The sequence below is a fragment of the Parus major genome, chromosome 3 (genome assembly GCF_001522545.3).
Source record: "Parus major isolate Abel chromosome 3, Parus_major1.1, whole genome shotgun sequence".
NCBI lineage: Eukaryota > Metazoa > Chordata > Aves > Passeriformes > Paridae > Parus > Parus major.
Window position 1 is genome coordinate 88,408,619 of NC_031770.1, and position 13,778 is coordinate 88,422,396.

Here is a 13,778-nt window from a genome sequence, read left to right on the forward strand (position 1 = left end):
TGAGTAGGACGCTGTGTTGTTTATGAAAATACCATAAACGGTTTATTAATTTGTTTTGATTTATTGCCATAATTGTCTTTTGTCCCCAGAAGTCTGGCTCACACACTACTTACACAACAGAGAAAAGCTGAAATCTCATGATAGGACAAAACAACTTTAGTTTTCAAAAACCCAGGAGAATGGAGAAAAGGCTAGATTTTCAGTTTCTGTCAGATCAGCAGAAGCACAATTACAATTTGCAATAGAGCAGTATCGACTCTACAGAAGAACTGATAGCATTCCTTATTGCCAAAAGAAAATGCCAATGCTACCAAAACCCATTAAATGCTTGCACCTCGCAATCAAAGATAAGTTGGTGCGTGTGGATGTGTATATACGTGTGTGCTCGTACAGAGAATTCTTTTCTTGGCTTCTGTGTGCTTTTTATGGGCACTTGCTCATCCTGTGGTTTGCCAGAAGTAGCTGGGAGGATACGTTAATCCTGTTTGCTGTTGCAAGACTGACGAACAGATGATTTCTGATGCTCCAACAATGTGATGGACTTTTCAGAATTTTCCAAGTTTCTGAGCAGAGTCTCTAGGCGCCTTTTGATTTTCTTCTGATCCTCGATGGCACATCCGATGACCACAGACTGGAATTTCTGATCGATGGGTCCTGCTGGCACGTCAGACGTGCATGCACCGTAGAGTGACATTAAGCGCATTTTGGCATCTTCCAAATCATCGAGGAGTTTACTGACAATCTCATCAATCATCTTGGTGGCATGCAGTAGGGATTCCTGCTGCTGCGCATTGCGGATGGTTTCTACGGAAACCTCCACAGTGAGGGTTCGGCCCATCAGGCGATTAGCAGTCAAATTAAGTTCTTCTCTCTCCCCTCAATCAAAAACAAGAAAATATTCTCAGTTACAGGCAAATACTTCCCTGTGCAAATAGCATCATCAAGACACTCAAATTGCTATAACTTAGCAGTAAACAACATTTTATTTAAGTAAGTGACAATCAATAAGATTTCCTGAAGCCAGAAATGAGCTTTTTGCATTTTTCCCAAGTCACACTCATTTCACAGAAGCCAGTGTCTGATTCGAAATGAGGCATTAAACTCTACTAAAATTGTAAGCAATGTTTTTCCACTGCTGACACAATGCTTGCTGTGTCACTTTAAAGCAAAATATACAGTATTTCCAGGAAACATTCAGTAATATAACTGGCTCATTAAGGACTTCCATGCCATTCTGAGGGAGAGATTTAGACAGTACCCCAGAAGGCCATAAAGAGAAAACTAGATATAATGAGGCCATGAAAAAACTGGTTTTCTATTTCCTGAAACTATAGCTGCTTTTCAAAACACACTTGAACACAACACACTTGATACATAGGCTCTTGAAGAGCCAATAAACCAGCAATTTAAAGCACCTAATGATCAGGTTTAGGGAATATATTTAAATCTGTGAATCACACAACTACAACAATGATTTTAATCATCAGGTTCTTGCAGGCTTGTCACTTTGTAACACTCATGCCTATCCAATAGTCAAAATAATTTTCAACTATATTATCATCATCATCATCATCAACGTCTCTCCCCCAGCAGAACGATGTTAATCTTGATTTCGAAAATGAATCAGTGAACTGAGTATAGGCTTTCACATACACAGTTGTGACATTCATGGTAGTCCATCCACCTGAACAGCATGAATTTACACTCAAGAAGAGATCTCAGAATAATGGGTGTCACTTCAACAACCTCAGCTGGCTCCAATGTTACACTTTTACCAGCAGCAAAGACAGCTGCTCACACAGAGCTGCTCCAGAAAAGATGGGCTGATTAGACTTTGGGTCAGTTGGAGGGTACAGGAAAGCAGCTTCTCACCTTCACTGATGTGCCTCATATCCTGGCTGTTCTGTATATTGTGGATCATTTCAAGCAGAATTTCCTTCTCTTGCTCCATAGCAGATGCTGCATCACGGAAAGCCTCTACCCTGTAGAGGTTGAATCAAACAAAATGTTTAAATAATAAAATAGCTGTTCACCTATATTAAAACAGTTGCAAACAACTGTTTTAAACTTCAACTTAAAGTAAGTATAGTCAGTTCTTAGTTATCAATGAGATAGACTCTCTGATTTTATGACTTTATCTTAACATCACTTTTCAAGACTCAGTATAATTTAAAAACAAACAAAATCTTTTATTTCACTGACAGTCCTGTTCTATCCTACTCCGTGGTTAATCTGGATATGCAGAGCGTGATGGTACTACAGCCCCATAGCAAAGTCCTGTAGCCAACTGGCAATTATTATCAGCTGCCTAACTAGGAACCAGGAGAGAAAGGGACTGAGTTCCCATCAGGGCACTTGGGTGGCAGCTGCAGAGATGGAGGCAGCAAGGGGATCCCTGTGCCACCTCCAGGCCAGCAAAACCCATATGATCCACTTGCAAAGCAACAAACACTCCAGAAAACTGCAATGTGCCAAACTATCCCTTTCGCAAAAGAGAAAACCCTGTGAGTGGGACAAAACTCACACCCTTTTATTAACATGAAAAGGATTTCCCCAACACAAGTGGTGTGCCTTGGTTGCTGGGAGAAGATGCTGGACTGCCTGTCCCCACTGTCACTGGTGCTTTCCATGGAACAATGCTCACTGTGATTCACACAGGGAGGAAGCTTATGTGGTAGCAGCTCCAATTTCTGGGCTTGCAAGGAAGCATGAAACTTGGCCCCTCCTGAAACCAGATCCCTACTCCAGTCCTGTTACTGTGCTGAAACTCACATGTAATGCAGTGAGGCCAAGGAGAAAGTCCATTAGAAACTGCTGTCCCTGTAACTTGGGCCTTGGTAAGGTGTGTGGTTCTGTGCTCACAGCCTGCCCTCCTCATGGCATGAAGTACAGGCTGAGCTCACTGTGGACTGTGTGAAAATGCTGCATGAGAAATCTGAGTCCAGCTCCATAATTCTGATCTTATTCCCCACCACAGTTTTAAAGAAGGGGCTTTTGCATTCAGCTGAGTAATATGGAAAAGACCACTGGAGAACTCTAATGAAACAATTTGAAGACATGATACAAAAGAGGGAAATATCCCGTTCCCTTTGCTTTTCTCTGAGACTTGAGGGTAAGGACTTGCAGAGGACTTTCCAAGCTGGAACTGGCTGCAAGAGTTGCACCAAAACCATCAATTCTGTGTTCACAGGCCACACAGAAAAGCAAGAGCATCACATGAAGCTGGCTGATGGTCTGAGATGCTGGCAGTGCACAGCTCGGGAGGTCTAGCTGCATCACAAGAATCCATCCATCTATCCTGAAATGTTTATGAAACCTGGCCAGAACAGGGGAAACAAGCCAAAACGTTGCTAAGTCTCTTAGGTGCTCCACACTCTTGAACATTTCTGGGCGATGCCCTGAGACAGCAGTGGCACATTGCTATCTCTGCTGATGAGGGCGCATCTCCTGAGACAGGAACTGAGCTGCTGCTCCTTCCTCACAAGCTGGCTGAAGGCTGGTAACTTCAGGAAAACAGCAGTAAGAGAAAAGAGGGTGAAAGCAGAACAGGAACATTTGAGGATATAGTCAATCTTCACATGTAGCCTGCTCACAAAATTATTCTGTTCTACAAAATATTTAGCCTAATTTAGTCAGTGAAAGCACAGACTTCAGGCTTTGCCTTTAATGTTTGTTCTGAGGAGGAGCTGGAAAAGTTAATGCAATGCAAATTCATGCCAAGAGCAAATACTTTTAATTATTATTTTGGTCTGGTTAGTAAGAGCGATGAGGCAGGTGGCGTCATTTCATACTTCAGATGTCTCCACTTTCTAATTTGGGAAGTCTAGCAATATTTTCAAAATTCCTTGCCATACCTTTTTTTTTAAAAAAAAAAAAAGTATTTTCACAATTTAAGAAATGCATTGTGGTCACTGGAAAGTTGTAAATTAAAATTTTGAAGTGCAGAATTTCAATTTTGATAGCGTTTTTAAATCGGATTCTCTATGTCATTGTACTGACGTAAAAGCTTAAGTTCTGCCTTCAGTAGATAAATCAGTCCAGTCCATGATTTCCACAGGCTTTGCCGAGTCCTAAGAAGAATGTGGAAAACCTGCATTGCAGATATGTATCTTGAATTGGTACAGTTTTAAAGAGAGTGCCTAAAATATCACTGCTTTCAAAGGCCAGCTTGGTATGTGAGGTAGGACCTAAAAGCCAAATTGTCAGAATTAATGTTGCATACCGCAAAAAAAGAAATCAGTCAGACCTTTGATTGACATTAATTTACTAAAGGCAATATAACCAAATCTTAAGAACTATTTTAATTACTTCTTCAGAATTATTTTTACCATTTCTTAAACTGCAGTATAGAGTGCCACACAACTATGGGACAGGGTCATTTCAGAACAGTCCTCTAGTGGGAGAAAAAAACCAACCAAAAAAATGGAAACCAGTCATACCAACTTCAGGAAAATAATGTGTCAGGATCACACCATGCAGTCAGTTCTCATAACTTCTTTCCTAAAATGCATGGTTTCTTAACTTCAAAGGTTTCTGTAAATTTTTTCTTTCCTTATTTGGGGGACCCAAATAAAAGGTTGGAAGATTTAAACCTCTAACAGAGGTGACTGATGTGGGAAGGGGTGGAAACACAATACAAGTCTCAAAAACAACAACCAACCAAAGAATAAAAGAACACAATGAAAAAAGAACACAAAATACTCATATTTGCGCCCAGTTATCAATTATTTTGATGCAGCAGTACAGTCTTTTTGCCTCTGAGATGAAAACATCCAATCAGATTTTTACTTGGAGTGTATTTGTTGCTTTGAACCTCAACTAAATATTCCATCTATTACCTAGCACAGAAAAACATTCCTTACTACTGATTTTCCCTGTTTGTGAGCAATTAGCTGAGAAATGCCTTTCTTTACTACATACCATTTGCATGAGCAGAGCATTCCCCTGAGAAACAGGTGGACCAGGCTGTGCTTTTGTTTCCAGATGAGAAACTTGACACTCGCTTTCTTAGGACAGCTGCAATAACTCTGTCCTTTAAACTACTGACTGACTTAAGCAGCCCACTATTAAAGTCCACGTGCTGGAGGTTCAGCTAAGTTTTCAAAGGAAATAAGAAACATCTGAGGATGGAATAGCTTTTTCCTGAAATGGAGCTAATCAGGCACACTGGAGGGAGACAAAATGAAGTTTCACCCTGGCATCCTCAGCTCCTTCAGCTGAGTGTCCGCTCCCAGGTAAGCAGTCATGTGAACACTGGAAATTAATGATGGGGGAAAACTGTTGATCCAAAGAACAAGACAAAAAGCATAAAAAAATGAAGATAAAAAATACCCAGCAAGAATCTGACTTACCTCATGTATCATCACACCTAAAACTGTGTTTTCACTTAACACAACCAGCAGAACACAGTGACTCATAAACAGAGCCTCTGGTCTCACTTCCAGCTGCTCCTGAGATATCTTGGCAAAAGTGCCACCTGCCCCCCTTGCCACCTCTACCTCAAGCACTTGCTCCCTGGCAGCCAAATTAATTCCCCTTCCCTGCTCACTTTCTATACAGAAGAAAGCTCCTCTGCAAACACCTACCAGGGAGGTAGAAAAATACCCCATTACTGTTGGAAAATAAGCTCTCACAGTAGAAAGAAAGGGAGGAAACGGAAGGCTGTTCAAACTGGAGAATTTTACAGTAGCTTTAAACTGAAAGAAGGTAGACTTAGATTAGGTATTGGGAAGAAATTCCTTACTATAAGGAGGGTGAGGGCTGCAACAAGCTGCCCAGAGAGGCTGTGGACTCTCCGTCCTTGGAGGTGTTAAAGGCCAGGCTGGATAGGACTTTGAGCCACCTGGTCTACTGAAAGAAAGGTGCCCCTGCCCATGTCAGGGGGTTGGAACTAGTGACCTTTAAGGTCCCTCCTAACCCAAACCATTCTATGATCCTGTGATTTCAAGAGGGATGAGGCTTGCTTCAGAGTTCAATTGACCTTAATCAACTTGAGAGGTTTTAATTAAAGGCTGTAGTTCAGTTTGACACATTTCCACTTATTGTATTTGGTAAATATTATAAATATTATTATATTTATTTGAAGGTCTGTAAGAAAACCAACCAGCTGGAGAAAGAGAAAGTTTGGAAGGTTTTCCTTCTGTCATTCAAATAAATTTGAAATTAATCATGTTGATTAGATGTGAATAGAAAAAAAAAACATAAGACTTAAGCAACTTTTATCAAATTAGACTTTTTTTCCCTCATTACTATTCTACATTTAGAATTATGGCTGTCTGAAAGAACCACAGCAAACTGGGAAGTTTAATTGAGGGTTTATTGCTAGCTAACCAAACTGTCTGCTTTGTTTCAGAGTCACCCAGCAAATCTAAAACACATTTTTGCATATTCTCATGCTAATCTTTGGATTATATATTCATCATACGCCTAGACCTGGATGTAAGCAGTGAGACTTGTTTGCAGACAGTGATTTTGTTTAGTCAAATTCAGAGAAGTCTGCAAAGGACTTCAAGAAGATTTAATCAAGCTAAGTGAAAGGCTAATATAACAGCACATCGAGTCCACTCCTGAATAATGCAAAGTAATGCAGGCAGAAAGGAGAAATAAAACTCCTGCATCCCACAGAGCTCTTTTAATTACAGGAAAGTCCTAGAAACATTCTGGGTGGCTCTGTGAAAGGCGCTGATCAATATGCAGCTGTAATGAAGGAAAGGGTGTGTTGAAACAGTACTAAAGGAGGTGAATCAGTGACATCCTGCACATCCACCACCTCAGAAAGGACACTATGTAATTTAGCAGAGCTGAGAGGACAGAGAAGATGATTAAAGGCAAGGTATCATCTCTCACGAGGCCAAACTGGGAAAAAAAGTCAAATGGTATTATTTAGGGAACATCAAATAGCAGAAAAAAGTCAGGACATGTCTTGGCACAACGATGAAATTCACACAGCATTTGTGATGACTTCGGAAAAACACACCTCAGCTGCAGAATGCAATGCTCACATTTATAGTGAGACGTTTTAATACGCTTCAGAAAGGAGGTGGACACAAACACAGCAAGAACATCCATAGTTGAAACAGCAAGTGCAAAGGGAGTCTCACACGCCAGCATTCACCACTGCAGCTTAAAGATTTGCCAGAGTCTCCGAGAGCCCGAATGACACCACGTTTTATCCTCGGATTTCCTGCGTCCTCTTATAAAACACCTGCCCACAGATGCGGGATAGGGGCGACAGGGTGGGGCGACAGAAAGGACGGACCGCGGGCTCGTAGCCGCCGTGTCACAGCTCCCAGAACACATTCCCGTCTGCTGAAGGCTCCCCGCACCCTGAAGGGTAACAAATCCGAAGCAGCCCTTCGCGCTTTCTCTGAAAAACGTCTGCTTTCATACATATCCACACTCCTATTTTCGTATTTCCAGGCCACGCTAGCTCACCTTAGAGCAGCAGTTCCCATTTTTAAACTTTTCCCCCCACGCAGGAGAACCCTTTTTCCCTCGGTCCGCTCAAGAAGCCTCACACCGGCGCCCCCCCACCTCCAAGCCGGGTGAGGGCTCCGCGCCCGCCGCCGGCCCGCGGTGCGCAACCAGCGGCTCGGGGCCGGACGGCTCCCCCGCCCCCTCCCAGCGCCCGGCCCCGCGCCTCACCTGAGCTCCAGCTGGTCCAGGTTCTCGAGCAGGCGGCTGGAGCGGTCGGCCATGGAGGTGGAGCGGTAGAAGCGGCCCCGGAGCTGCCCGGCCGACTGCTGCTGCTGCTGCGGTTGCTGCTGCGCCCCCTCGCTGGCCTTGGCGCTGATCCTGGCCTGGGCCATCCCACCCGCCGCTGCCGCCGGCGGAACCTCGCTGCGGCCGCTCCCTCCCCGCGTCCCGCAGGCGGCGGCGGCGGCCGAATGCCGGCACCTCTCTCATGGCCAAAGAAGGAGCCGCCCCGCCGCCGGCCCCCGCGGCCACCCCGCCCCCGCGCCGGGCCCGCGGGCGCCGCCTCACGCAGCGCGGCGGGGCCGCCTCGCCTCGGCCGGGGGGCAGCAGAACCGCGGGACGGGCCCGGCTGGGAGGGACCACACTGGGTCATCTGGTCCAACCTCCCTGCCCCCTCTCGAGTGAGGGAGACTCCACCACCTCTCTGGGCGATCTGCTCCAGTGCTCGATCACCTCGGCAGTAAGTAAGTTCTTCGTATTCAGGTGGAACTTCCTGTGCATCGGTGTCTGCCCATTGTCTCTTGTCCTATTACTTGGCATCACGGAGAAGAGGCTGGTCCATCTTCTTGACACCCATCCTTTAGGTACGTAATCACATTGATGAGGAGACAGAGTCTCAGTCACCCCTTCTCGAGGCTGAACAGACCCAGTTCCCTCAGGTATTCCTGGTAAGAGAGCTTCTCCAGACCTTTGGTTAAGTTACCCACTCCAGGAGCTCCCAATATCTCTTGTCTGTGTCCCCGCACGCCTCCCTCTCGCACACAGCGGTGAATTCCGGCTGAGCTGACCAGCGAGCTGGCACCGCAGCAGTCCGGTGTTCCCTGCTGGCGACACCGCAGTGTGACCTGCGCCTGCCCCACGCAGGTGCCCGGCCACCGCACACCCCGACACACGCAGCCCTGCGGTGCCCCTGCTCCTCGCCGCCACCAGCTGGGCACAGAGAGACCCCGGGCTGCCCTGCTCCTGTCTCCGCTCCCTTTTGGACAAAAGCAACAAAACCCGGACTAGCCAAAAACAGCATGAGTTCTGGCTGTAGTTCAGCCTGAAGCTACGGGAGCAGTAATGATATTTTTCAATATCTACATTAACTTTGTGTGAGATGGGAGCTATTGGTATGAGGATTTGTGTTCCTGAACTGGCCTGTATGGGTGGCTCATTGGTTTGCTCTTTCATTAATGGAAACAAGAAACCTCCAACCACCCAATTTTTTTTTTTTTTTTATTTAAGGTTAATTAAACAGTAAACTACAAAACTGAAAAACTATGGAATGTGCAAGAAACAGGAGGAGAAAAAATAAAGGGCTTTAAAAATCCAGAAGTTTGAAAGTTAAACCAGACAGCCCTTACTGCAAGCAGAACCTGAACAGAATTCCTTAAAAAAAAAAAAAAATCTACTTTAGATACTGCTACTCACAGTGCATCTTTCTCCTGCCAACTGTAAGAGCCCCCTAGTACTTGCCGAAAAGGAGCTGTTTCACCAGCTGTTATTGTAACATTCTACAAAAAAGCTTGCTGGAAAGAAAAGTGATTTATGTTCTCCTTCTGTGCCAGAAAGAAAAGAGATACCAATTTAATGGTAGCCAAGGTCTGCATCTAGTAATGACTTGTCCCAAGAACATATTTAACTTGCCGGTATGAAACGGCACCTTCTCTCTCACAAGCACCAGCAATTCAAGTCACACGTAAGTTTTACTTGCCACTACTGAGTATTTAAAAAGGAATTTGCTTATCCCAAAAGTCGAGGTTTGGGCAAATACCCCATGTCTCTAATAGACCAATTTTTGGCACCCAGCTAAGAGGGATTTTGTTGCACAGGGATACTGTTTTGTATGCTTATCCTCCTGTGATTCAAAGTAGCTGTTTCCTGAGGCTCGTCCATTCAGAATGATATCATGTCCCAAGTACTCTCGTTAAATTAATTGCCTGAGTTTTCTTTGTTTTACATGGTTGGATAAGCAAGGCTTATTGCCTGTGAGCTCATGGAAATAATTTCATTTGAACAATTGTTCCATCTCTACAGTCTCTATAGAAAATAATTAAAAACCATTTCCCACCCCAAATAGAAACCGTTTGTAGCCATGACACATAGTTTGCCACCATTTATTTCCTGGGATCCTTCCATTCTTCCCATGCCAACTGATTAAGCATCAATTAGATTGGGTTTAAAAAGCAGAAATCCAAGTAGCTGAACAGCTGTGAACTTGTAAAGAGAGGTTTAATTCCACACAGGTAGAAGTTATAACAGTGGAAACAGAGGCGCAGAACAGCTCTAAGTGTCCAAATGTATCACAATTGACTTACCCTCTTTAACAGAAAAAGGACTCTTTATACTCTAGAAGGAAGAATAGCAAAACTGTGGAAACAAAATGCAAATTTAGAAGTAAAAATGGTCTTCCAGGACAAGTGCTGATATGATTGCCTGTGAAAACTGGGATATTTTCCCTTTTAGAGACTTGGAACGACTTGGAAAACTGCTTTTCCTTCTCTGTAGAGTAGATTGCCTCCATCCCCTCTATTTTTGCCAACGTATATTAAAGGACATTTGGCATCACTTTTCCAAAACAGTAACTGGTTGGTCTAGAAAGATTGGAGTCCATCCCTGAAGGAAGGAAAGTGATTCACACCCGAGTTGGAGGAATTTGCGGGACACAAAAGGCAGGGATTGGTTCCCTTGGGGCCACAAGGCAATGGGAAGAGAAAGGGCCCCCACACCTGAAACAAAGCATATATTTCACCCTCCTCCTTGCCATCTAGTGGTGACGCATGATCAGGACTCCTGGTGATGCCATGCTAACATCCCTGTCTTCTCCCATGTCCCTACCATCTGTGGTCATGTGAAGGACTGCACAGCTCTGGCTATGGGCTCCAGCAAAAACACAAGCAGAGGGTGTGTATCCCATTGTTCCCATATTCCCATCACAGCAGTGAAAACACTGGCTGTCTCTTGTTGTAAAATAATGGGTGCCGATTGCAAAACAGAGCAATGAACAGAAGTCTCATTCACACACACGAAGTCCCTTGAGACAGCAGAAAGAGCAACTTTCCCAGGTCTCAGACATCTGATGTATCCGTAGAAGTCCCAGAGCCAGGGAGATGACCTACTCCAAAAGCACTGCAAATTATAATACTACTAAATAGCACCTTAGTTCCAGCTTTGCCTTATTTCAAACCGTGATATATACCTTGTCATACACCTGAACACTTACACATGAGCTGTCATGGAACAGGATCAAAGAGAAAGTCCACACCCAAGAAATGCCATGCAGGATTATTTTCCTGCCTTCACCTACAGGAACTTAGTATTTTCAAGCTGAGAAAGGGGAAATTTAGGTTAGATGCTAGGAAGAAATGCTCTTCTGTGAGGGTGCTAAGGCATTGGAACAGGTTGTCCAGAGAAGCTGTGGATGCTCCATCCCTGGAAGTGTTCAAGGCCAGGTTGGAAGGGGCTCTGACCAACCCGGTCTAGTGGGAGGTGTCCCTCCCCACAGCAGGCATGCTGGAACGCTATGATTTTTCGGGTCTCTTCCAACCAAAACTATTCTGTGGCTAAGAACCTTCCTTGTGTGCAGGTTTTCTGGAAACAATTCCCAGACATGGCTGAAGGATGTATCCATGACTCAGGCCAACCAACCAAAACCAGCCAGCAGTTTCCCCAGTACTGTAACAATTAACAATAGAGATAGGCCAACTTCACTTTTCAGGGTATGTTTTCAATCAAAATATGTTTGCTATCACAGTAGGCTGCCCCCTCACTTCACACCTGCTGAACCTGTGCTGCTCTGTCTTTACTGCTGTTGTTACCAAAGCTAATTAAAACTAGCCCTGGGTTTGCCTCTACATGCCAAAGTCATTTTACTGTGTAGGCAAGCCCCGAGGTCCCAAGCCTGTTAGAATTCTGAATGAAGCCCTCTGTCTCAGAAGCAATCTGAGAGCTGCTATGACCATTTTGGGGCATGCAGCAGTTCATTCTCACTGGAACACAGTTGACAATTAAATGAGCCAGTGCATTCTGTAGAGCTGCAGATGCTCAGTGGAGTTCTGAACAAAAAACCAAAGGGAAGGACTACCAGAAATTAGGATACTGCAGTCAGTGAAAGCCAAATTACACAGATTTACAAAGGGAACTTTACATTAAATTTCCACGCACAGAGCTTTGCTGTTCAAGTACACACTTGGCATGTTCTTGCCATTTGCCATAAATTTTCTGATTTGTTTGCATCCACTTTTAGAATAGCTCAAGCCATATTATTTGACCCAGATTGTTACTGCTAAGCACCAAACCACTTGAATTAAGAATTTCTACTGGAAACTTGAAGAGGTTTAGAAGTATGAAAGAAAAATGCAGATGCAGACTTTCATAAATCTGCTTAGCTGGAAAGAATTGCCAGAAAGTATCTTTGTGCTAATGTCAGCCAATTTTTCTGAATTAATTTTGAAACAATTCATCATTCATCCTTCTCACCTCCTTCCAATTTACAGCAGTCTCTGTAAACATAGCCAGGACACTGCAAGCAGATGCTAGAACACTTTCCTTTTAAGAAAGACGATGGCATAACTTCATACCTCTATAAACTTCACTATATTTGGTAAAGATTTCGTAAAGGTTTGCATTCCATGACCACTACAGGAACAGTGGTGGTCATTTCTGTATTCCTTGAGGAGCTAAGAAAATTAACCCAAAAAATACATACAAGGCAAGTATCTTAAGAGTCAGCTCATACCTCTCTCTTATTTTTAAATTATTAAATAGCAGAAGCAACCAAGCAGATATAATACTTCAGTGCTCCAGTGACTTTAGTAACAGTTGCACTGACTTATTTGGCACCTCACCTTGTTTCTGAATATGACCAAAACCAGATTTTGTTTCATAAGAATGTGGCACACAAAGCACCAAAGAATTAAGAGGCTTATACCAAACTCAAGTTGTCAGTTTCAGTTTTGTAAAACTTAACACATGCACCATACAGAAATTAAGAGCATTAAAATGAACAGCTAGTGGTAGTCAGGTAGAGATTAGACTTTCTCCTCATTGAAGATAAAAACAAAAAACCACTACTGAATTACTTTAGGCTCATGAAGGATGAACTCAAACATCACCACAAAACTAAATGCTCTTGAAAAGAGCATGACAAATCACTTCTAGTACAAATGTACTGGGCAAGCCCCTTTTAACAGACAGGTTGTGCTAGTAAATGCAGGTAAATTTCTCAGCATATGCAGGACAAACCTCAAAAATTTCAGCCAGTTTAACAAGACTCACCAGACAAAACCATTATATTCTGAAACACATTTACAAGACAACTTTTCCAGTTGAAGGTGTTCAACCACAAGATGCTGGTGAGTAACAAGTCACATGTCTGTACATGCAGTGTTTTAAGAATTCAGTTTTCTCTGTTCTTCTGGAAAAAGAAGTATCACAAACTTGTGATAGCAGAAAATTTCACAAAGAAAATTCTGAGTTAAGAGAGAACCTCAAAGAGACCAAAAATTTTCTTCAAAATGAGGCCAAATTGCAAGACATTGCTAATTCTGAATTACTTTTATAATGACAATAATAGAGAAACTAGAACTCTATTTAGCTGTTTTATAAAAGCCAAAGCAGCAACAGTTGGGATTTGTCACTTGTTTTGGTAAGCAGATGACAAGACCAATACAATGTGGTTAATAAGTGGAGCTTCAAGTATATAGAGTATGTGTACAGGATTTTTTTTTTAATGCAACCAGTTAAGTCATGGCCCATCAGGTACAAGCAAACTTTACATTTATGACAGAATAAAATGTTATGAGAAATAAAGCAAATAATCAAATTCTGACATAGCAAACTCTGGAGAAGAAATTCTACCCAGGTTTTAAACACTGTTGAGCCAAAGAACTTTCTCAGACTGAAACATCTTTTCATATGAAAGAAATTTGAACATTTAGTATCCACATGGAAAAAAACATGCCCAAATGCTTCTGTAACTTGGATGGAGATGCTTTTGAGGATGAAAACTGTTTTCTATTTCATTCCACCCTTAAACAGAAGCACTGGGTGGGAAAAATTCTGGAACTGATTTAAGCTTGGGTCAGTAGCTAAAGACAACT

General features: G+C 43.2%; 1 protein-coding gene across 1 annotated transcript; it reads right to left on the bottom strand.

Annotated features, from left to right (window-relative positions):
- Positions 1 to 16: 16 nt before the first annotated feature.
- BAG2 (BAG cochaperone 2) lies at positions 17 to 7,981 on the bottom strand. The gene is made up of 3 exons (XM_015622793.1): positions 7,645 to 7,981; positions 1,873 to 1,982; positions 17 to 876 (listed from the first exon to the last, which is right to left on the bottom strand). Exons 1-3 carry the CDS (start codon positions 7,806 to 7,808, stop codon positions 476 to 478), a joined length of 675 nt encoding a protein of 224 aa, XP_015478279.1. The 5' UTR covers positions 7,809 to 7,981; the 3' UTR covers positions 17 to 475.
- Between the last annotated feature and the right edge of the window lie 5,797 nt (positions 7,982 to 13,778).

Excerpts from the sequence above, each read along its gene's own strand:
- BAG2 (XM_015622793.1), bottom strand. The coding sequence starts at position 7,808 with ATGGCCCAGGCCAGGATCAGCGCCAAGGCCAGCGAGGGGGCGCAGCAG. Across the intron at positions 1,983-7,644 it reads CTGGACCAGCTGGAGCTCAG|GGTAGAGGCTTTCCGTGATG; the intron begins GTGAGGCGCGGG and ends CAACCTCTACAG. Across the intron at positions 877-1,872 it reads TATGAGGCACATCAGTGAAG|GGGAGAGAGAAGAACTTAAT; the intron begins GTGAGAAGCTGC and ends TTTTTGATTGAG.